The 24,185-nt window shown below is 40.5% G+C and overlaps 1 protein-coding gene across 1 annotated transcript in view; it reads left to right on the forward strand.

Annotated features, from left to right (window-relative positions):
- The window catches only part of CFAP47 (cilia and flagella associated protein 47), a 596,979-nt gene that overhangs the window by 507,257 nt on the left and 65,537 nt on the right, over nucleotides 1-24,185 (forward strand). The window contains exons 60-61 of the mRNA XM_087871295.1: nucleotides 19,519-19,690; nucleotides 21,231-21,392. Coding sequence (XP_087727421.1) covers nucleotides 19,519-19,690; nucleotides 21,231-21,392 — 334 coding nt within the window. The remainder of the gene's footprint in view (nucleotides 1-19,518; nucleotides 19,691-21,230; nucleotides 21,393-24,185) is intronic.

Consider the following 24,185-nt stretch of genomic DNA (forward strand, 5'->3'; position numbering starts at 1 on the left):
AGGAAAGCAGCTCAATAATTACAATCAAGTCCAGAGATAATCCAGTCTTAAAGCAAAAGTCCGGCAATGCAGAATGGCGTGGAAGCTTTCAGCTTTGTTCGTCACAAGGTTTGACTGGCCACCACGCTCCCTTTTATAATCTGTGGGGTATGGTCCAGTGACTCAGCCTAATCTCGGGCACTCCCTTTCTTCTGTTGCGCGCTTATCTCTGCAACACTGGCGTGGGTCCAGCCAAGACTCATTGCCCTCATCACTGTCCATCTGTGGCTGCGTGGACGTGCTTGGCCCTAGCCCTATCTCTTGCCCTTCGGCGGACACTGAAGGCATTGCCAGAGAGGAGGGTCCTGGAGAGGGAGGCCTTGCCAACTCCTCCCCTTCACTCTTGGAGTCCTCTCCTGACGATGACACAGGCTCCGGTAACGGAGCCAAAACAGACTCCTGATTCAAAGAACACCAGGCGGACCTCACCCTAAGGGATGGGTTGGTGTGGAAGGGGAATAAACTTTACGTGCCCCACAGCCTGTGGCTCCTGGTACTGAAGAGAAGTCATGATTCTCACCTAGAGGGCCACTTTGGGTTTTTAAAAACCCTCCATTTGACTAGGAGGCAATTCTGGTGGCCAAAGATGAAAACTGAAGTGGAAGACTATGTGAGGAGTTGTGCCACCTGCGCCACCATGAAATACCGACCGGGAAAGCCCCCTGGCCTTCTCCAGGCTGTGACCGAACCCACCAAGCCCTGGGAGGAGATTGCAATGGACTTCATAGTTGAGCTCCCTGACAGTGGGGGCAACCAAGTCATTTGGACTGTCATTGATTTATTCTCCAAGCAAGCCCACTTCACTGCCTGCAGCGGACTACCCTCAGCTAAAAAACTGGCAAAGCTGTTTGTGAAATACATCTACAGGCTACATGGAGTCCCAAGAAGAATAATATCGGACCACGGGGTCCAGTTTACCACTAAATTCTGGAGGGAATTTCTACGATCCATTGGGTCATCCCAGGGGCTTAGCTCGGCTTTTCACCCGTCGACTAACGGATCGGCTGAAAAATTGAATTCAATGGTGGAGCAGTACATTAGGTGTTATGTGAATTATCAACAGGAGAACTGGGCGGACTTGCTACAATTCGCAGAAGTTGCTTATAATAATGCAGTACACAGCAGTACTGGGTTGACCCCTTTTCAAATAACTACGGGCATGGATTTTGTGCCGATGCCTGAGTTGCCTAGAGAGCCACCCACTTCCATGTCCTTTTTTTTTTTAAAATAATTTTTTATTAGAGTATAAATATTAAAAAAACATAACATAACATACACACAACAAACATTTATTCAACATATAAACAAAAGAAATTATGTTTCCTTCTTAAGCATTGTTTCAAACTGACATTCTGCTTGTTATATATTTCTTCACCTCTCCTTAATGTAATAACATTTTCTATATCGGTAATATTTCCCCTCTAGGTTTTTTGTTTGTTTCTAATTTTTAACCAATTATACCGTTTATTCCATATTTTATAGTAATCTGATTCTTCTCTTTCTTGTATTTCTTTGGTTAACCTATCCATTTCAGCACATTCTAAAAAATTTTCTATTAAATCTGTTTCGTTTGGCGTTTTTTCTTGCTTCCAATTTTTTGCGTATATTATTCTTGCAGCTGTTAGTATGTGAATTGTGAGATATTTAGTATCTTTAGAGTATGATTTATTAAAGATTCCTAGTAAAAACGTTTCTGGTTCTTTATCTATCTGTGTTTCTGTTATTTGTTCCAACCATTTTTTGATGTTAGACCAAAATTTCTTTGCTGCCGGGCATGTCCACCATAGATGATAGAAGGTTCCTTGTGTCTTCTTACACTTCCAGCAGATTGGGCTGTATTTTTGCCAGTCTAGTTGGAGACATGTGCCACCTGTAAAACATTTTCAGTTGGTTTTCCTTGTACGCCACTGCTCTTGTTAATTTTATATTTACTTGCCAAAACTTTTCCCATTTTTCCAAATTTATTGTATGTTTGATGTTTTGGGCCCATTTAATAATTGTTTCCTTGACTGTCTCTTCTTCCATTTTATAGCATAAAAGAAATTTGTAAATTCTGCTAATTAGTTTGTTTTCTGAATCTAATATAATTTTATCTATTTCTTGTTTTTGTTTATGAATTTCATATATTTTTATATGTTCTCTATATTTAGATTGTATTTGGATATAAATCCACCAATCTATTTCCCTTTCTAAGTATCTCCACTTGTTGTTTTGTCTTCAGTTTACCTTGATAGTCAATTAAATCTTTATATCTAATTATTTTTGTCTTATCTGTTAGATTTGGGTGTCTAATTGATTCTACTGGTGATAACCAATTTGGTATTTTCATATAGTGTTGTTTTTTTTAATTTTGAGCCAAGTTTGTAATAATGAGTTTCTTATTGTATGTCTTTTAAAGTATGAATGTGTTTTGTATCTTTCATCCCACATAAAGGAGTGCCAGCCAATTTGAAGTTCGTGCCCCTCAATTGTTAAAGTTCTAAGATTTTTTAATTCTATCCAGTCTTTGACCCAGGACAGTACTGCTGCTTGATAATATGTCTCCCAATCTGGAAGTGCAACTCCTTCTCTATCTTTTGTGTCCTGAAGCAGCTTAAATTTTATTCGTGGCTTTTTCCCTTGCCATATAAATTTAGATGTCATTTTATTCAAATTTTCAAAGAACGATTTGTCTATTTTTATTGGGGTAACCTGAAACAGGTATAAAAATTTAGGCAGTATAGTCATTTTAATGGCCGAAATTCTTCCTAGAAATGAGATGTGTAAGTTTTTCCATTTTTCTAAATCCTTCTTTGTTTGTTCTATTAGTTTGTCATAATTATTTTCTTTTATTGCTGAAGTTGTTGTGGGCAGCCAGATTCCTAAGTATTTTATTTTTTTCGTTGTTTGGATTTGTATACTATCTGTTAATTCTTTTTCTTGATTTTTCATAAGATTTTTTACGATTAATTTCGATTTGCTTTTATTAATTTTTAGTCCGGCCACTTCTCTGAATTCTTCTATTTTTTGAAACAAATTTGGTATAGATTCCATGGGGTTTTCTGTTATAAACACTAGGTCGTCAGCAAAGGCCTGGACGTTGTATTCTTCTTTATTAATTTTTAAACGTTCAATTCCTTGATCTTCTCTAATTTTTTTCAGAAGAATTTCCAATGATAGTATGTACAGTAAAGGTGAAAGTGGGCAGCCTTGTCTGACTCCTTTTGTTATGTTAAATGTATCTGTTATGTCGTCATTCATAATTATCCTTGCTGTTTGGTTAGTATAAATTTCTTCTATGATTTTCCCAAATTTTTCCCCAATTTGCATATTTTGTAATTGTCTAATCATAAATTTCCAGTTTTGGTTATCGAAAGCTTTTTGGGCATCAAGGAAAACCAACGGAGCCTGTTTCTCCGAATGTGATTCATAATATTCTAGGGTGTTAAGTATTATTCTCATATTGTTTTTTATTTGGCGTCCCAGCAGAAATCCATTTTGGTCTGCATGTATATATGTATTTAGTACTAATTTGATTCGTTTGGCCAGAATTGCTGCAAATATTTTGTAATCGGTGTTCAGTAATGAGATAGGTCTATAATTTTGAATTTGCTGAAGATCTGTATCTTCTTTTGGTATGATTGTGATTATTGCTTCTGTCCATGTCTTTGGAATTTTAGCTTTCTCCATGGCTTCATTATATAACATCAACATATTTTCTCCCAGTACTTCTTGCATTGTTTTATATATTTCCACCGGTAGCCCATCGGGTCCCGGTGTTTTGTTATTTTTTTGCTTTTTCAGTACTTCGCCTAATTCTAATTTAGTTATTGGCCTATTGAGCATTTCTCTTTGATCTTCTGTAATTTTTGGCATGTCAGATTTTTCTATATATTGTTTTATCTTTTCTTCTTCTACTTCTTCTTGTTTATATAAATTTGCATAAAATTTCTTAATAATTTCTTTTTTGGCCTCTTTTTTATGTTGGATTTCCCCTTTATCGTCTCTCAATTGATGTATCATTCTTTTATTCCTTTCTTTCTTCAATTTATAGGCTAACCATCTGCCTGTCTTGTTTGCATATTCAAAATAATTTTGTTTTGCCATTTTTATTTTTTGGGCTAATTCCTTTTGGTTTATCAGATTTAGTTGATGTTTAATTATTTTCCATTCTTCTTTTATTGTTTTATCTTGGGGTTCTTTCTGCAATTTTTGTTCTATTTGTTTTAGATCTTTCTCTAATTTGTCTAATTGTTGTTTCTTCTCTTTATTTTTCTTCCCCGTATATGCAATTACCAGGCCCCTTATATATGCTTTTAGAGTATCCCATGTATTTTGTAAGGAAGTTTCTTCTTTTTTATTTATGTGAAAGAATATTTTAATTTCCTTTTCTAACATCAAATTAAATTCTTTTTCTTTACATATTCTTTGATTCATCGTCCATCTCCTGAACCTCTTTTCCCCTTTCCAGTTTATGAGTAATGGATTATGATCTGCCCATTGGTTTATGCCTATCTCAATTGATTCTACCGCTGTTTTGATATTTGGGGTCATCCAGGCCATGTCCAATCTTGACCACGAGTTGTGTGGGTGGGAGTAAAAAGTGTATTGGGCCTCACCTTCATGTATTTCCCTCCATACGTCTCTCAAGTTTAATTCTTCAGCCATATTAAAAAATTCTTTTGGAATTATATCCTTTTTCTTTTGTTTTTTTTATCAGTTTTGTAATCCTTGTTTACATTTACAATTCCATTATAATCCCCTATTAAACAGATATTTTCACATTCTAGTTCTGCTAATTTTATATATAGATCTTTAAAGAATTCCTGTTGTTTTTGATTGGGTGCATATATCACTACTATTAACATTTTTTCCTTTCCTGTTCCTAATTCTACCATCATCACTCTACCTTCCTCATCAGCATAAACTAATTTAGATTGTATTTTTTCTTTTATGTAAATCGCTACTCCTTTTTTCTTTTTTTGGGACAGGGATGTATATAGTCTTCCTAGTTTGGGATTTTCTAGAATTTTCTGATGCTCTTTTTGGATATGTACTTCTTGCAGACATATCACATCTGCTTCTAATTTTCGTAGTTTTGTAAATGTTTGATTTCTTTTCTTTGGAGCATTTAATCCATTCCGAATAGGTGATAAGGTGTATTTGTCAACCAAGTACCTAAGATTGAGGGTGCACAGCAAGAAGTTTGGACCCAAATTCATAGGTCCCTTTCCTATAGTGAAAGTGATTAACCCAGTGACTGTCCAACTTAGGCTCCCTCGCATATTAGGGAAAATACACCCCATTTTCCACAGCAGCTTATTGAAACCAGTCAGAGAATCTACCCTCAGACCATTACCAGCTGCTCCGCCCACTCCTTTAGTAATACAAGGGGAGACTCACTATGAGGTGAAGAAAATCCTGGACTGTAGACTCTATAGGGGTCAATTACAATATTTATTGCACTGGAAAGGCTACCCTTTGGCTGAAGCTACTTGGGTTAAGAGTTGGGATGTGAAGGCTGATGCGCTCGTGAAACAGTTTCCTGACAAATTTCCTGACAAACTGAAAGGTCCTCCTGGTGGTGGTGGGGGGTGTTTAAAGGGATTGGTGCTAAGCGTTAACCCCTTCTTTTTTGTTTTGTCTGTTTCATTATTCAGGATATGGTTCTTTCTGCAGGGGCGGGATGCCTGTCAGCCTTGGAAGCCATATTAGGGTGGAAGCTTCAATGCTGCCACTTCCTCATGTGTGGGAAAGTAGGAGGGGGGGATTTAGGAGAGGAGAATTAGTAGACATAATAGGATTCCTCCTATCAGTCAAGGCCAGGGCGATCCAGCATCTGGAGGAGGAGTGGTCAGGGGCTGGGTCGAGGGGGAATGGAGTTTGATTGGAGCATGTAATTGATTGGGGAGAAAGGGGATGGTTTTGGGAGCTTTGTATTATTGAAGGAAGCCCGGGCTTTTCAGATTCGGGATTTCCCAGATGTGCCAGTTTACCTATTTGAGTAAAAAGAACTTTGGAAAATACCTGCTTCTGCGTCTTTACTGGGAGTTGGGGGTTTTCTGAAATGCTAACATACATTATATTAATCAGTTGTGCCATCAAAAATTGGTATTGTCTCCTCTGCTCTTTAACGCTCTACATTTATTTGTTGTTGGGGTTGTAACAATGTGGCTACCTGGTATTAGTGATTAGTGTGGTTCTCTGAGGATTGGAGGGCATTTTTGAAATTCTTTTCTTTGGAAGAGTATATGAGACTTGCAAGGCTGATGTCAGCCTTCCCTTACAAAATATCATGAAAATATTAGTAATTTTGTGTAAGAACAGGCATGATGAAAGTATATAATCATGGATAATGTTGAAAACGTATCTGGAGAAAAATTATCTTGTTCTCTCAGAATATTAAAATCTTAAGTCATTCACCAAAGAAGTAAGTACTTATACTGTATAATTTAGTGCCACCAAATGTTTTGGTGGTCATTAATTTATGTAGTTGTATAGGAGAGGTAGAGAAGTTCATGTTAGATAGGACAGTATTAATCATAATTTCTGTCATTTCTGCCATAGAGAAATTTCTGATTAAAATCTACATCATTATTAAGAAGTCTAAATTTCCATTACTCAGTTATGTGCACTGATGGACATTAGTCTGACATTTTGTATTTCATTCACTTTGTCAGCCTTCACTTTTTCATTGCTTGCTTGCTCAGCTGTAACAGGGGGAGGGGGAAGCTATTGGAATGTCTGGGAGGAGGGAAGTGAGCTGGTGGAGAAGAGAAGAGAAAGTTTTCTTCAGTGTTTTCTTTGAAGCTGATAACTATTCAAGGTCAACCATCGTGGCATAGCAGGAGGATGGCACCATCAGATGCTGCACTCCACATGACCCCTGGGGGGGAATGTGGATTGGATAATTCTGGTTGAGGGAAGGGTTTTGGGAATGCTTTCTATATGTAATTTTCGCACCTTTTGCTTCAGACCTTGCTTTTCTTTGGTTGCATTCAGTTCATACTGAATAGTATGATAATAGCCTCCCACCGACTGGTTCGCTCGCACAGAGAGGGCCTCCTCAGGGTGCCGTCGGCCAAACAGTGCCGGCTGGCGACCCCCAGGGGGACAGCCTTCTCTATGGCAGCAACTGCCCTCTGGAATGACCTGCCCCCTGAGATACGCACGATATCAGACCTCCGGACTTTTCGTCGGGCCCTGAAGACACATTTGTTCCATCTAGCTGGGCTGGCCTGATCCCATCCTCTCAGTTTTTTAATCGAATTTGGTTTTAATTGGGTTGTTTTAAATTCGGGCCAAAATTATTTAATTGTTTTTTAAAATGTTTTTAAATTTTATATGTTATGTTCTATCCTGGCTGTACACCGCCCTGAGTCCCGCAGGAGAAGGGCGGTATAGAAATAAAATAAAATAAATAAATAAATAAATAAATAAATAAATAAATAAATAAATAAATAAATAAATAAATAAATACTCAGTAAAAGTACCTTTCTCTATAAAAATGGAGTCAGGGTTTTTCTTTCTTGAGTATTGAAAGGAGGCATGTCTGACATTAAGCAAGGTCTTTAACAGCCATCCTGGAAAACAACCGTGGGGCTGAGCAAACAATGTCTGACCAAGACAGCGACCAGGAACAGATGGGAGTGGCCAGCTCAGCAACTCCATCATCACACCCTGTCTGGGAGGCATCAGACTGGATGGCTAATTTACAGCTGGAGGAAAAGCCGGAGAGAGCCAAATGGTCCCTGGGCATGGGGAGGTTACCGGAGCTGGAGAAGACCCCCCAAGGAGTAACAACTACCAGACGCCGAGGTGGAGAGGCTGCCTGGCAGCAAGAGCAGAAAGAAAATCTTCTGGTCGCACAGGCTCTGCAATTACTGAGAGAAGCTGAAGAGAGCCATAAAGCCCGTGAAAGGTATGCATGCCATGCCAGGAGGGAGGATGAACGCCCCCGGGGTGGAACGGAGGCTGCTGCTTGTGTAGAAGAGAGAGCCCAAGCCAGAGAAGAGACAGCTCAGGCCTCCATAACTCAAGTGGCTGCTGCAGCCCAGGGCCCCCCTGCGAGACAGGCACTGCCACAGAGGCGAAGCAAGCCCAAAATTCTCTTGCTATCAGAAAGATACGGGGGAGATCTGAAGAAGCTGGGATTCTTTTTAACCCAAGTGTGGAACCACATGCAGGACTGGGGGGAGGATTTCACCTCAGATGCCGCGCGTGTGAGGTGCATTACCAGGGCCCTAGAGGGGGTAGCAGCTGAGTGGATGGTGGGACTCCATAATGAAAATTCCCCCCTGCTGAGGAATTATGATCAATTCATGGCAGCCCTCAGAACGCGTTTTGAGGACCCATTAGCTGAGCGAAGGGCGAGAATTAGAATGAAGGTCATTCACCAGGGGCGGAGATTGGTGGCAGAATACATCCAGGAGTTCCATGAGTTGGCACCCTACATGAGAGGGTGGTCAGAAGTGGCTCTGCTGGAGAGCTATAAAGATGGGCTAAATGAGGATGTCTACAAGGATTGCTGTTCCCGAGGGTCCCCTAGGGATCTGCAGTGTTGGTACATGTTGGCCGCGGATGTGGAGATCGACTTGGCCCAAGATTGTTTCCGCGGTGGGCGCACCTGGAATCAACCACCCTCCTCACTCCACAAGGGGGTGCCAAAGGCCACAGTGGGGCCGGCAGGTTCAAAACCAAAATCCTCTGTGTGCTTCAGATGTGGGAAGGAGGGGCACCGAGCCGCTGAGTGTTTCTCCAAGCCTGGACCCAAGACAACCCCTACTGGAGGGAAGAGAGCCGATAAAGCACACACGAAACCACCCTAAAAGGCGTAGAAGTCATTAAGTTCGCTCCCATGAAACAGGGTGAGTTGGGAACTCTGACCATCACCAACGACAGCGGTGTCACATTCTGTCAGCTAGATGGATCGATGGCGGGGGGGACAGCCCATTTTGTAACCGAACCAATTGAGATGAGGAGGGAGGGGGTCACCTAGAGACTCTGAGTTTTATTGTGGCCCCAGGCATGGAACGGCCCCTCCTACTTGGGTTGCCCTGGCTCTGAAAATGGAACCCACGCATAAATTGGAAAACGGGCGTGTTGCGCATCCGCTCCAATCAACAAGGGAAGAGAGGGAAGGACCCCCATTGTGTGGCTAAAGTGGCGAGAGAGGGAGTGGCGACTGCGACAGACCACATTGTGGGGGAAGAAAAGATCCCAAAAGAGTAGCGGAACCTCCGGGAGGTGTTCAGTGAAAAGGCATTAGATGTGCTGCCCCCCCCCCCCACCGGCCAACAGACTGTACCATTGAAATCCTTCCTGGGGTAAAACTCCCTAAACCAAAAATCTACCCCATGATCCCCCGGGAGTTGGGGGAATTACGAGACTTTATTGATAATTTATCCAACCGGCGAGGCCGCGGGTAGCCACACCGGTATTATTCCAGGAAAAGAAGGACGGGTCCTTTCGTCTGGTGGTCGACTACCGAAATTTAAATGCTATCTGCGTAGAAAACATCTATCCCCTGCCCCTCATGAAGGACATGTTAGCACACCTGGGCAAAGGGAAATTGTTTACAAAACTAGACGTGCGGGAGGCATATTATAGAGTTCGGATTAAGGAAGGTGACGAATGGAAAACGCTGCCCACTGGGATGTTTCCAGTTTCGGGTGCTCCCTTTTGGACTGCAAGGAGCCCCTGCCGTGTTCATGCAACTGATTGACAAAATACTGCACGAACACCTGTACAAGGGTGTACTGGTTTACCTTAATGACATTCTTATTTACATTGAGACCATGGACGACCACGTAAAGCTGGTGAGGGCTGTCCTGAAGAAACTTAGAGCTGCTGAACTGTATGCTAAGTTATCAAAATGCGAATTCCACCAGACTAAAATTGACTATCTGGGGTACTGCATCTCACATGAGAGCATAGAAATGGATCCAGAAAAGGTCCGGGCCGTGCTAGAATGGGCTCCCCCATGCACCCGCAAACAGCTACAAAGTTTCCTGGGTTTTGCTAATTTCTATTGACAGTTCATCCTCTTGTTCGCTAAAATTGCATTACCGATTACTAATCTTCTGAAAACAAAAGGAGACGAGAGGCCAAACCCCTCCCAGCCTCTCGAGTGGACTATGGACTGTCAGGCGGCTTTTGAGAAATTGAAATGGCTGTTTGCTGCCGAACTGGTCCTTAAACATCTTGACATGGAAGCTCCCTTTGTTGTTCAGGCTGATGCCAGCAATGTGGCTGTCGGGGTGGTGTTACTCCAAACAAATGCAGAGGGGAAGCTACAACCCTGTGCCTATACCTCTCGGAAATTATCAGAGACCGAGAGAAGGTGGGCCATATGGGAGAAAGAGGCTTTTGCTGTTCGTTGGGCGCTGTTAACATGGAGACACTTCTTTGAAGGGGCAAAGCACCCGTTTGAGGTGTGGACTGACCACAAAAACTTAGAAGCTTTGAAAATGCCATGAAACCTGTCCCCCAAGCAAGTCAGTTGGGCTCAACACTTTAAACGATTTAATTTCTCCCTGCACTACCTTCCTGGGGGGGAAGAACTTTATGGCAGATGCCCTTTTGAGACTGCCTCAATACAATAGCATTAGAGAGGAAGTGATTCATCCGATTATCCCCTCGAAACAGCTGGCGGCACCAGTGGTTACTAGAGCCCAGGCAAAAGTAGATCTAACTTTGTCGGGAGACTTGAGTAAGCAGCTGAAATGAGTAACCCACTCAAATGAATGTACACTTTGAGAGGGGCTCACTTGGCTGGGAGCTAAGCTGTATGTTCCCGCCAGCCTGAGAGGAACGGTATTACAATACGCCCATGATGCTAAAATCGCTGGGCATTTTTGCTTCGTGAAAACATTACACTTAGTTAAACGACAATTCTGGTGGCCAGCACTGAAGAAGGACATAGAAGCATACGTGGCGAGTTGCCCCGTATGTGCTTCAGCAAGGAGACCTCCGGGGAAGCCATCTGGACTGCTTCAGAATGTTGCCAGGCCGGGAGCCCCATGGAAGGAAATCTCTATGGATTTTATTGTTGAATTGCCTGAAAGTGGGGGGAATACAGTCATTTGGGTGGTTACTGATTTGTTCTCTAAACAAGTGCATTTTATCCCATGTCCCAAGATCCCTTCTGCTAAAATGCTTGCAAAGTTGTTTGTCCAGCATGTGTACAGATTACATGGGGCTCCAGAGCGAATAATCTCAGACAGAGGGGTACAGTTCACCTCCCACTTTTGGAAAGAGTTCTTAAGGCTGTTAGGCTCCGCCCAAGGGTTAAGCTCCGCCCACCACCCTCAGACCAATGGGGCTTGTGAGAGAACTAATTCAGTGTTAGAACAATACCTTAGGTGTTACATAAACTATCAGCAAGATAACTGGGCAGACTTGCTGCCATTTGCAGAAGTTGCCTATAATAAGTCTATACACAGCAGTACTGGTTTTACTCCTTTTAAAGTAGCCTCTGGCCAAGATTTTGTACCCACACTGGAGTTACCTCTGGAAAACCCACAGACACGCTCTTTGGCTGAATGGATTGAACAGTTATGTGGTTACTCAGTAACACGGAAGGCATTGAATGAGGCTCACCAAGCTCATAAAGTCCAAGCTGATAAGAAAATACGTCAGGGTCGGGATTATAAGGTAGGAGATAAGGTTTTCCTTTCCATCAAACTACCCAAAAGTCAAAAAAACTTGGGCCCAAATACGTGGGTCCTTTTCCTATAGTCCGCATAGTTAACCCAGTTACAGTGCAATTAGAGTTACCCAAAAACTTGCAAAAGATTCATCCAGTATTTCATGTCAGTCTGCTGAAACCTGAGCATTTGTCCCCTTTGCGTCCGGACCAAGACCCTCCTCCTGTCCCCATACTAATTGAAGGGGAACAGCATTTTGAAGTCAAAGAAATATTGGATTCCAGAAAACATCGTGGTAAGGTGCAGTACTTGGTGGCCTAGAAACATTTCCTGCTAGCTCAAGCTGAATGGGTGAATAAATGAGATGTTCAGGCTCCAAAACAACTGCAATTGTTCTATTCCAAATATCCTGATAAACCTTAATCTTGATGCTATTGTCATGTTCCTGGTTCTGTAATTACCTATTTTCTCTTATTCTGGTTTTCTTGTAGGAATAATGTCTCTTCTGCAGAGGGCCGAATGTCAGCCTTCGCTTTTTCATTGTTTGCTTGCTCGGCTGCCATTGTAACGGGGGGAGGGGGGAGCTATTGGAATGTCTGGGAGGGGGGAAGTGAGCTGGTGGAGAAGAGAAGAGAAAGTTTTCTTCAGTGTTTTCTTTGAAGCTGGTAACTACTCAAGGTCAATCGTCGTGGCATAGCAGGAGGATGGCACCATTAGATGCTGCACTCCACATGAGTGGGGGGAATGTGGATTGGATAATTCTAGCTGGACGGTTGGGGGAAGGGTTTTGGGGATGCTTTCTATATGTAATTTTTGCACACTTAGTATTTATAAAACTTATCATATTTCACAGTTGAAAACATTCTGTTCTTGAGCAAAACTACAGATTTTATAGTGTCCTGTAGCATTGGCTTCATACTAGTCTTTGAATAAATAATTGAATATTTTAAAATTATTAATAGTTAAAATAATTATAACTTCTTCAATAACAATTATATAATGAACAAATGCAATTATAGTTTCACAATAGCAGCCAGCAAGCCATGATACCTTCTTACAAATAGTATCTGGAAATAGTAAACCTGCCTCTGAGCCACGTTATAAAATATGTAAGTGACATATTTTGCTGCTTGTGGTCTAATTGTCACCTACCATACATTCATAATGTGCCATCCATTTATAGTAGTATAAAATAAATTTGGGATAGAACAGCAAAATTTGCTATCTAGTTTAGCTTTCAGGGATTGCACATAAGACTTGCAGAATAGAAACAAACATGCTGCGCACACTCCCTTTGACATATTTACAAAAAGACTTAGTATAAACCTCTTGTTTTCTATTTGCTAGCATTTTTTTTAAAGCTGAGACTGCTTCATGGTGATCTTCAATTGGATTCTTAAATGGTACAGTCTATAAATATTTTTACCATTCCCTCTGTGAATGTCTGTAAAACAGATGAAGATGTATTTTAAAATATATCAATATTTCGATACAATGTACTGTATTTTCTCATGCATAAAATCTATTAGAACAGATTTAACTACATGATTCAGATTATTCAAAATTTTCTACAAGTCTGACAGACCTCTGATTTATTTCAAATGTATCTATGCGTTAGAGATGAGACGTATTGTGATGATGAAACATGCCCTTTTGGATTGTTTATGTTTTGTTTTGTTTTGTTTTTAGTAACTGGCAATATATTTAGGCATCTTATAAAATACTTTGTCTTAAGGAACTCTAACTCATGTTTCTATACTATTGACTACAAACCCCCCCTTCCTAGGGGAATGCTCCGTATACAGTGTGGTTTGTTCTGTAACTGATTCCCCATCAATAAAAAAACCAAACAAACCCTTTTTTAATATTACATTATTTCTCCCTTATGCTTCCCTATATTATTTCAATTCACAATTACAAGTAGTACCTGTTATGATAGCTAATTTTAATAAATTGGCAGCACTGAGCCAATTTTACATTGTTTATAATATATATTTTTGCTCCCATTAAGATAGATTTAAAAGGAAATAATATCTCTAGAACTCTTATTCAATCAAGAATTCTTGCAGCAAACCATTCTGTTGTCTGGGTGTAATTAAGCCATAATTAATTAATTAATTAAGCTTAATTAAGCTCCCAAAGCTTTCACCTTCTGCAGTTCTACCTCAGACTACTCATACGCATTACCAATTAGTTTTCAAATTATCCATCAAATGCCAATGTTAGCTTCTTGGCCCACAGAAAACTTTCAGTCATTCTGAGCAGCTGGCAAACTTGGTTTTTCCTTCAAAGCAAATTTATATTTGCAGTGTTCTCATGTTGGAAGAAACATCCTTCTAGGTTCTGCTCCAAGTGGGGAAACAGACACTGGAAACATGGAGACTGCTTGGAAAGATGGTTTAATGGTGGACAGGATCACATGGCTTGAGTTCCTGAACAGAAAAGGGCAGATACAGTAAATCCTCGGGTTTTTATGCTCTCTCTGGCTCTGCATTTCTTGGGGCCCCGAAAGAGTATCCTGATTGGTTGTCAGACTCCCAGTGGGTGGGGGTCTTGCTGGCTGATGGTCACATGTGCTTCCCAGGTCACATGTGGTGAGTTTCTGCTGCTATTGTGTAGAGGGCTAATCCTATCTTTGGCAATTTCTACTATGGCTCTGCCTGAACAAGGTAGATCTTTGTTATGTAGAATAGACTGGCCCAGGCCTTAATGGCCCATTGACAAAGGGTGGGGGGCAGGAAGGTGGGAGCTGCTTTGTCTGTAAAATATGCTTCTCATATTTCTCATCCAGGGAAATATAATATTCTGCCTTTTTTCATATTTCCTAAAATATTTCACTCTTCCAGGAAAGGGGTGGGTGCTAACTTCCTACACTCAATATAATTATTTTGTGATAGTGATGCCATCTATTATTATTTCTCATTATTTTCCCAGTTAGAGACTTCCAATACATGTATCACTTTTTCCCATCATAAAGGATCCAAGTTGTATCCTTTATTGATGAAGTATTTATTTGCACTATTCCACAAACATGCCTGGCATCTTCAGAATAGTACCCAACTTGTGGTGGAGTTTGCTCAGCTCTGCTACCTTGAATATTCTCATTTCTTAATTTTTAAACTTCCCCCCCCCCAAAAAAATCTTAATTTTCTTAATTACTTTTAGTATTCCATCCTGGATTAGGCCAACTAGACCACTGAAGACTGCAAATCTCATTTGGTGCTGCTTCCCCCCCCCCAGAGATGTATAAATATAAATACAAATTTCACTCAGTCATTCCTACTGATACCTATCCATCTTAAAATCTGGCTAGTTTCCACATGTGTAGAATTTAAATAATAGGTTTGGTTCCCAAGACTTACAAATCCATGACCCACCTTGATGTTTGCTTGCACTCCTCCTGATAATGTTTCACTAGAATGCATTGCTTCTTTCATTTCACAAAAGAAATACTTTTTATTGAAACATCTTTATATCTTCATACTTTCTTTTAAGTTTTTTATTTTTTTATTAATTTTTTTATAAAAATGTCAAATCAATGTGTGAACAGTGTGGCACCTGGATGCCATACATTTCAATACAAACAAAACTGATCAGATTAAACATTATTCTTACATTCAATCAATTTCTAAAATTCCCATAACACTACACATCTGTATAATATATCATTATTCAATTATTCCACCTATTTCTTACTATCACTTTCATTTTATCAAATAAAATGTAATACATTAATATTCCCTTTATTTCTATCACTTATTCTAGCTTTTAATCATATCACCCTATATTAAAAAGCTTTTTTTTTCTTTCCTGTCTAACTTCTAATCATGTCACCTGCCTACAAAAAGAAAAAAAGAAAAAGAATAGAGAGGGAGAGATAGGGAAAGACAATTCAAAACAGCAACCGAGAAAAGGAATCATCTCTTGCCTGCTTTGTACTTTACTTGCTATACTTAAAAAAAAGAGGGGTAAAAGGAAAAGCAAGTCAAAACAACAATAAATAAAGAAAAAAAGAAATCTACTCGCCCACTTTGATACTTCAAGGCCTGTTTCAAGGCCTGGAATGCCTGCTGCTTGGGGGTACTCCACCGGATGGGACCTTTTTCTGCAGAAGCTGAGTGAGGGGTGCAATCAAAGAAGCAAAGCCAGGGATGAAGGTCCGATAGTAGTTGGCAAACCCAAGGAGTCACTGGACATCCTTCACTCGCCGAGGAGGTTGCCAACTACACAAAGAATCCACCTTGCTCAGCTCCATGGCAATGCCCTCAGGATAGATGTGATGCCCCAGGAACTCGATGGTGGACTGGAAAAACTGGTATTTCTCCAGTTTAGCATACAGGTGATGCTCCTGAAGATGTTGCAGGACCAGGAGGAGGTACTGTTGGTGTTAGTTGTATCTCCAGAGTCAACCAAGGCATGAGCCAGAATCCCCTGCTGCCGGGGGGGGGGGGTGCGCAGGCTCCAAGTCTGCTGGGCATGCCTTGATGTTGGTGTGTGCCCAACTCCCCTAGATCAGGCTCAGGGCATTTCCTGACAGGGTTTTCTGTGGCTGTGGGGCAGGCCCAGGACCCAACTCCCCTCGTTGCTTCTTGGGGCAAGAAGCGGCCATGTGCCCAGGTTCCCTGCAATACAAACATAACCCCCCTGATCACTGTCTGTTTTTCTTGGCCACCAATAGATGGGGTCTGGCTGCGCCTATTTCCAGTCTCACACATGACTGGTACCACCTGGTCTCCTGGCAGGAATGGCAACTGGTCTGTATCTGCAACTGGGCGTCGAACCTAAGGCACAGATGGACCAAGCATGTTGAGGGTCGGAGAGATATCAACCCGGACCAGCTCGTCCTGCAACTCCTCCGATAACCCATCCTGGAATGCGTCCATGAGGGCAGCCTCATTCCAGGCTGAATCCTGGCTAAGCAGCCGAAACTCACTGATATATTCCTGCAGCGGGTTCCGGCCCTGCTCCAGGGTCTTCAGATGTCTGGTGGTAATTTGCGTTTTGATGGGGTCCTCATACATAAGTCTGAGATGCTCACAACCCCGCCTGAAATCGTCCAACAGAGGACTAGCCTGGACCAGCAGGAGCATGGCCCAGCAAGCCGCAGAGCCAGAGAGCAGGCTGATCATAAACCCCACTTTATCCTGATCAGTGAGGAAGTCTTCAGTTCTCAGGCTGATAAAAAGCTGGCCCTGTCCCAAAAAAGCAGGAAGCATGGCCTGATTGCCATCAAAGTTGTCTGGCACAGCAATGGGACATTTTCTACTGGGAGGGGGAACAGCAGGAGCTTGGAGCTGAGCCATCTGTGCTGCCAACAAAGCTAATTGCTGCTGAAGCTGCGCGTTCTCGGCACGAAGCTGTTCCATTGTGATAAAGATTTGTTGGTAATTAGTTTTGAGGCAGGAAAGCAAACTGATGACCAAGGCTTCCTGAGTCATTAAAACACAGGAGTAGTCCCAAAAACCTCTTTTATTGCAACAGCTGTGAATTACGTTCAGTCACAACTGAGTCCCAATTAGTTGCAAAAAGTCCTTCGGGAGAAGTCCTTCGGGATAATCACCAACCTTTATCTCCCTTGACACTCTGCCAAAGACTTCTGGTAGCTCTGTGCATGCTCCTCCTGTTCCTCTGCTTCTCTGCTGTCTGACTCTGGAGGCTCCGGAGTCCGCGCATCACTCCCAGATGGCCCTGGACCCATCTCTGCCTCCAATGCAGAGCCCTCATCCGGACTTTCCCCAGACTCCAGGACTGACCCATGTTCCTCCACAGCCTCCTCACTGTCCAACTCTGATGCCAGCTCTGCAGGCTGCTGATGGACCACAACATCCCTTCAAGGCAGTTTAGGCTCCCTCTGGAGCCCACAAACATGAAGAATTCAGCACAGGGAATGCTGAGACCTGTTCCTCTGTGTCTGTATTGCTACGACATCAACCGGAAGCTCCCTATATCTTCATACTTTCTATTCTGATACTTTTCTGCATGGTGCTTTGAACTGAAATCTTCTTGAGCTTTTTGGCCTGCTTTAAGAAAGTCTCACATTCAACATTTTTCATATACATCCATTCATGCTAATATACGGTATAAAGCTGCATTATTTTTCTATCATGACATTATATAATAAGTGGTTTGATCCTAGTGCTAATCCACTTACATTAATATATTAATACATTGTTCATTATTTAAAATTATTATTCATGATTAATATATTCATATTCATATTTGGCAAAGACATAATATAGTATATAAAATAAAGATTTCAACAAAAATAAATAGTGAATGATAGGAGAATGGTGAGTGTATATGGGAGAAACAAAACTAACCATTTTTTAAAGAAATGCATGGAAATGGAATATACAACTCAATTGTAACTTATAGTTCAGACCTACATATCTGAACACCATGATCTTCAATAACCATTGTCTTTGCACAATACAGTAATTTGATTGCTGAAGGAAACATCAGTTTTGTCTGTGTGGTAGGTTTCAATTGATGTCATTCATCCTCTCTCCTATTAAGTTTATTTTTATGTTAGAATCTCTGCATGATGACATTTTATGTGGTGGAATAATTATGAGTCTTCAGTAGTATCCTACTGTGAATGCACTACTTTAGTACACAATTAGTAACTGATCAATTTGACAAAGGCTGGAAATGGTATTCATACCTTAATAGAGTGTGCATGTGTGCTAGAGGAGATCATGATTTTATATATGACATAAATAAATAAGTTCTAATATTTTAACCAAGAATTCTCATACAGAATTTAATCTTTGTTTATGAACTTCCATCTTTGGCATTATTCCTTACTGCAGTCCTGGTCTAACTTTCAGTTACTGAAATAAATGTTGCATATATAATATATATATACAATTATATATATTGTATATAATATATATAATATATACAATATATTAAGTGATTAGTGAGCAATCTCTGGTTCATAGGCCATCTGGTTCATGGCACCGATTTCTAGTCTATGACCAGTGAAAGTTCATTCAGGAGGTGGAAAGAAATTGATTCCTGCCTCATCTTGCCCTGTTTTCTTTATAAGAGAGAAGATAAGAAAGGAGAATATTTGTAACTCAGGGGCCTTTGGAGCTATCTGATCTTGGTTGTTATCTTGCAGACATTTCATTGCCCAAACTAGGTACAGTAACACCATCAGTGCTAATAAGGATTGGGGTTTGCTCTCAGATTATATTCTAGTGGCTTGCCCTTTCAATGTTGGGGTGGTGATCTTAAGGTTCTTTAGTTGGGCTGTTTATTGTTGATTGTCTCTTTTGCATGATTATCTCTTTTGCTTGCATATGTATATGTTGAGGGCTTCTTCACTTCTTCTAATCCTTATGCTGAAGCATCAACCAGCCTACAGAGAGTCTGTAGTTTATTTGGCAGTTATAGAGAGTACTATAGACAGACATTCAACTAAGCTATAATCTCCTGCAAGAGATGCATTTGTAAAATTTATTGACCTTCATGTGCAGATACGCATACAAAATATTATCTCTGTCTGAAAATGTTATTTTTCCAATTCAGGAATAATTAATTACATTTGAAAAATATATTTTCCTCTTTCCTCTTTTTGATAAATACAATACTTTTATAGATAAGTATTGGGTTTTTCAGTTTTGACATTTTTCTACAAAAACTATGTGAAGAAACCCATAAGTGATTGTAACCAACCTCTACATTGGTTTGCAGTGCAAGATTTGTTTGTGCTTAGCTATTCTTTGGGAAATTGACTCATATTTCTTGATTAATTACTTTGGTCATTAAAATCTCTGTAACATTTCAAACTGTTTAAAGAGCCAAATGCATTTATATTATCTGGATAATTATTTTGATTTTACAGGATTCTCCACAACAGATGACTTTATGTATGAAATTCAATTTGAATCTGAAAGAATGAATTCTCAGCTGAAATCTGCAATAGCTATAAACTTGATAAAGAAAGAGCGAGATCTGAAAACTGGAATTGTGACCTTGATCTTTAACATAATATTTACACCCTACAAACCAACAAGGTATATTAATGATAGTATCCACAATTTACTTACTAGAATTGAAACATAATTTTTCCTTTATTTCCTATCTTGGATAAAACTAAAGAGTTGATTCTAATCCATTAATTCAACAATTTGGAGTATGTCACATGCAAAATATTACTGTCTTGTAAACTCTGATTTAATAAGCTCTGGAAAATCTCACATAATTCACATGTTTATTTTAAAAATCAAAAGTTCTTGTTCATGTACTAAACTATCCCCTGTATTGGTAGCTGTAGATATCCCAAGCAACATGTGTTGCAGTATTTTGATACAAACTCTGCTCTTTACATGATGCAGAATCCAAATACAAACTAACACCGCATGTATCATGAGGTCAGAACACAAGTCATTTTGGCATTGTCATGTTTAGAAACAGACTCCTATGTCTCTAGTCATGGAATTCACTCAATCAAAGCTTTGTATCCTCTAAATTGAATATAGGACTCTATGTTAGAAATTTATTTAAATTTATCTGCTTTTTAAATGACAAATTTTAGCCATTTCAAGTCTTGGAATTTCCACTGGATAACATGGGTTTGCTGTGAACATGGATCTCAAAAGAATTTAAATATTCCAGAAACAAGGGTGAAATCCATCATGTTCTGGAGAACCGGTAGCGGAAATTTTGAGTAGTTTGGAGAACTGACAAATACCACCTCTGGCAGGTCCCAGAGTGGGGTGAGAATGGAGTTTTTGCAATAACCTTCCCCTGGAGTGGGGTGGAAATGGAGATTTTGCAGTATCCTTCCCCTGCCACGCCCACCAAGCCACACCACACCCACCAAGCCACGCCCACAGAACTGGTAGGGGAAAATGTTGGATTTCACCACTGCTCAGAAATATATTGATCAATGATCGGAAGTAGTTACTGTTTATATTTCAGGTTGCATTTGAATTTGAATAGGTGAATTCAAACCCAGCTTCAGCAAGATTTGACAAAAATGTCCTCAGAAAGCTTTTTTTCTCATTCTCTCTTCCATTGTATCTCCAATTGTCATCAAGCTAAACTATATCTGAAAAACACTTTCGGCAGTTCAGTCTCTGGTTGTGCAGAAGGGGAATAGGAGGGAAAAGTTATCTTTTCTAACTATAGTTTCCTTAAGAGTGAAATCTCACCTCTGATGGAATGTGGAATTTATGATAGAATGTTATATTATTTTTGGAACTTAAAATACATCTCTGTTATTGTTGTCATATTATAGTTTTCTCTTCACCATACTACTATCTAAATGTACTGTGGTTTAAGTGAATTAGATTGCACCAATTAGTTTGGGTTTTTCATTAAATAAAGAAGCACATAAAAAAAATACAATTTGTAGCTGTCAGCTGTTCCAAAGTAAGAAAAAATATATTATCCTGCCTAAACATAATATCTACAATCCAATTTAGAAACAGTTGTGTAATGCATTACGTGTTAAAGAATATAAGCTTCCATTGCACTTTCATCATTGACTTGATTTGCGTTTCATGAAACTTTTAATGATAATTAATATTGTATGCTTAATTTTTTTTTTAGGAATCCAGCAACTTTGGTGGTACAGCATAGCACAGGAGGCATTTGGAAGTTTCCAATATTGTTTGTTGCCACAGATCCAGAAGTAGATGATGTTATTGATATTGAAGCAATTGGTTTAAATAAGGAATCTGTAGTCAGCTTTAAGCTTACAAGCCAGACAAGGTATGAATATTCAAAACAAAATGTCTCATCTATTTGTTTATTAGGGTAATATGTAGACTCTAGTGACCATTTCATCATGATATAAGTAGCAGAAGCCACAAAATTAATCAATACAATGCTTCACTGAACATTTTCTTCAACTGTTCATATACAAGTAAATCAGCATATAGGTGAAAAGAATATGGTATCAGAATAAAATTCTAAAGCAGATTAATAATTGCTGTAACTGTGAAGTTATTGAATCTCTCCAAAATCCAATCCATGGTAGTTTTTAATTTTTAACTTACTATTAGATTTGTGTTTTACTTTCCTTAAGGAGGTCAAACCAGGACACAGAGAGTGTTATCTTCAAAACAACCACCTGGAAAACCTGATGATTGTGCAATGAGCAAACCCTCCACTCCAATTATTATACAAGAATGGGAGGGGGATTGGGAAATTGCTATAATTCTTTCACTTCAGAGGGGAAGGAAAATGCCAAGAGCCCAATAGGGGATGGACCATCAGAGAATGCTTCCTCTACTGTTCCAGATAAAATAGGACAAAATTGTATTTGTATTATTATTGTGTTATGAGCAGTAAGTGTCAATGTTCTAACTGATGAACCCAACCAAAGCAAGCATGGTCGAGATGACCCAATCTCTTAATGCAACTCTCAACTTTATTGAGTACTTCATTTCAGCACAGATGAGAGAAAAATCAGATCTAACCATTTCCCACACACCCATATAGTCAAAGTTCAGGTTCTCCTTCCCTCCTATTAGACCGGGTCACGTTGTCCAATGGAGTCTCCTGGTATTGTGAAAAAGGCTTTTGGCTCTGGTAAACACCTGCTTTAGGTAGGGCCTTTTTTATATTTCCCCACAGGTTTTGGAGAGAATCTACCCACTCCGTTAGAGACATTGATGAGGGAGACTCTCTTGGGTACTCTGGCATGGGCACAAACTCCACCCTGTGGCTATTTTAAATGGGGTGAGTCCAGTGTCCTATGCACCACGTTGTTGTAAGCAACCTCAGCAAATGGTAGGAGTTCTGCCCAGTTTGATTGCTGATAGTTGTCATAGCAATGTAGTTACTGCTCCACCATTGTGTTAGCTCATTCTGTGGCTCCATTCGTGTTTGGATGAAATGCAGAACTGAGCCCTGGAAGGACCCTATTAGCTTTATGAATTCCAACCAGAATTTAGCCATAAATTTCACCCTTTAGTCTGAGATGTTGCACTTCGGCATTTGTGCAGTCAATAGATCTGCTGCAGAAATGTCTTGATTAGTCTTTGGGCTGACAGGAGATTCAGGCAGTCTACAAAGTGAGCTTGCTTGGAGAACAGGTCAACTATAGTCCAGATTACAGTAGTCCTCCCACTCCAGGAGCTCTACTATAAAGTCCATGGTTATTTCCTCCCATGGCCGGGTTGTCTCAGTCACTTGTAGCAATCCGGGGGTCTTCTCTGGTTTGTTTCATAGAAGCACATATAGTGCAACTTTTCACATAGCCCTCTATGTCCTTTTTTCATGCCTGGCCCACCAGAATTGATGTTTTGTCAAGTGTAAGGTTTTTAGGAACCCAAAGTGACCCACTTGTTTAGCGTCGTGGCTGCTTTGCAAGACTAGTGCCCGTAACTTTTTGGGGATGTACATTTTGTCCCCTTTTCAGGCCAAGTCCCCTCTTAGTGTCAAATCTCCCGATAGGCCCCAAACCATGCATCTGTTTGCAGCTCTCTTTTCATCTGTTGAGTTAAATCCTCACTGGGGTTGGGGGTTTTCTTCCTCATTTACTGCCAAGTGGTCACTTACACGGCCAACTGGTTCGTAGGAATAATTGAATTAACCACTTCTTCTTGAGCGCTTTTATATTGGGGTATGTGGGACAGTGCGTTGGCTAGGAAATTCCCCCCCCCCAGGATGTACTTCAATGTGAATGAAAACTGATTGAAGTATTGAGCCCACCGCACTGCTTGGGGGAAAGTTTGTGGGGGGTTCTTAACGCCTCTAGATTCTTGTGGTCAGTCCATACTTCAAAAGGGATTTTACTGCCCTCTAAGAATTGTCTCCATGTTATCAGTGCCCATCGCACCCTGAAGTATCTTTCTTCCGCACTGCCCAACACCGGCTGTCTCGTTCAGCTTTCGGGACATGTAGGCGCATGGCTGCAGTTTCCCTTTTTTGTCCTTTTGGAGGAGAACTGCCCCCACTGCTACATTGATGGCATCCATTTGGATCACAAATAGTTCCTCAAGTTGGGATGCTTTAGGACTGACTCAGCCGCAAACAGTTTCTTTAGCTTCATGGCTGCTTGACATTCCATTGTCCAGTTTAGCGTCTGGCTGGGCCAAGGTTTTTCTCCCCCTCCCCCTGTCTTTAGCAGTTCTCTGATTGGTAAGGTGATCTTTGCGAAGGAGAGGATGAATTGCTTATAGAAGTTTGTGAAGCCCAGGAAATTTTGCAATTGTTTATGGGTTTGTGGGGCTTGCCATTCTAGAATGGCTTTCACCTTCCCGAGTTCATCTCCACCCCTTCACAAGACACTCTATATCCTAAATAGTCTAGGTTTCTAGGTGTGGCCAAGCAAGCCATGATTAGGCTGTTCTTGTGGAACTCACATTTAGACAGCTTGGCATACAATTTAGCTTTCAGGAGCTTCTCCAGGACTTCTCTATGTACTAGTTTTACGTGTTCCTCCATTGTGTCTAAATAGATGAGAGTGTCACCCAAATACACTAGGTCCCCTTAGTATAGGTGCTCATGCAGCACTTTGTTGATTAGCTGCATGAACACAACTGGAGCTCCCTGTAG

Source organism: Pantherophis guttatus, chromosome 5 (genome assembly GCF_059756535.1).
Source record: "Pantherophis guttatus breed Tessera chromosome 5, ASM5975653v1, whole genome shotgun sequence".
Lineage (NCBI taxonomy): Eukaryota > Metazoa > Chordata > Lepidosauria > Squamata > Colubridae > Pantherophis > Pantherophis guttatus.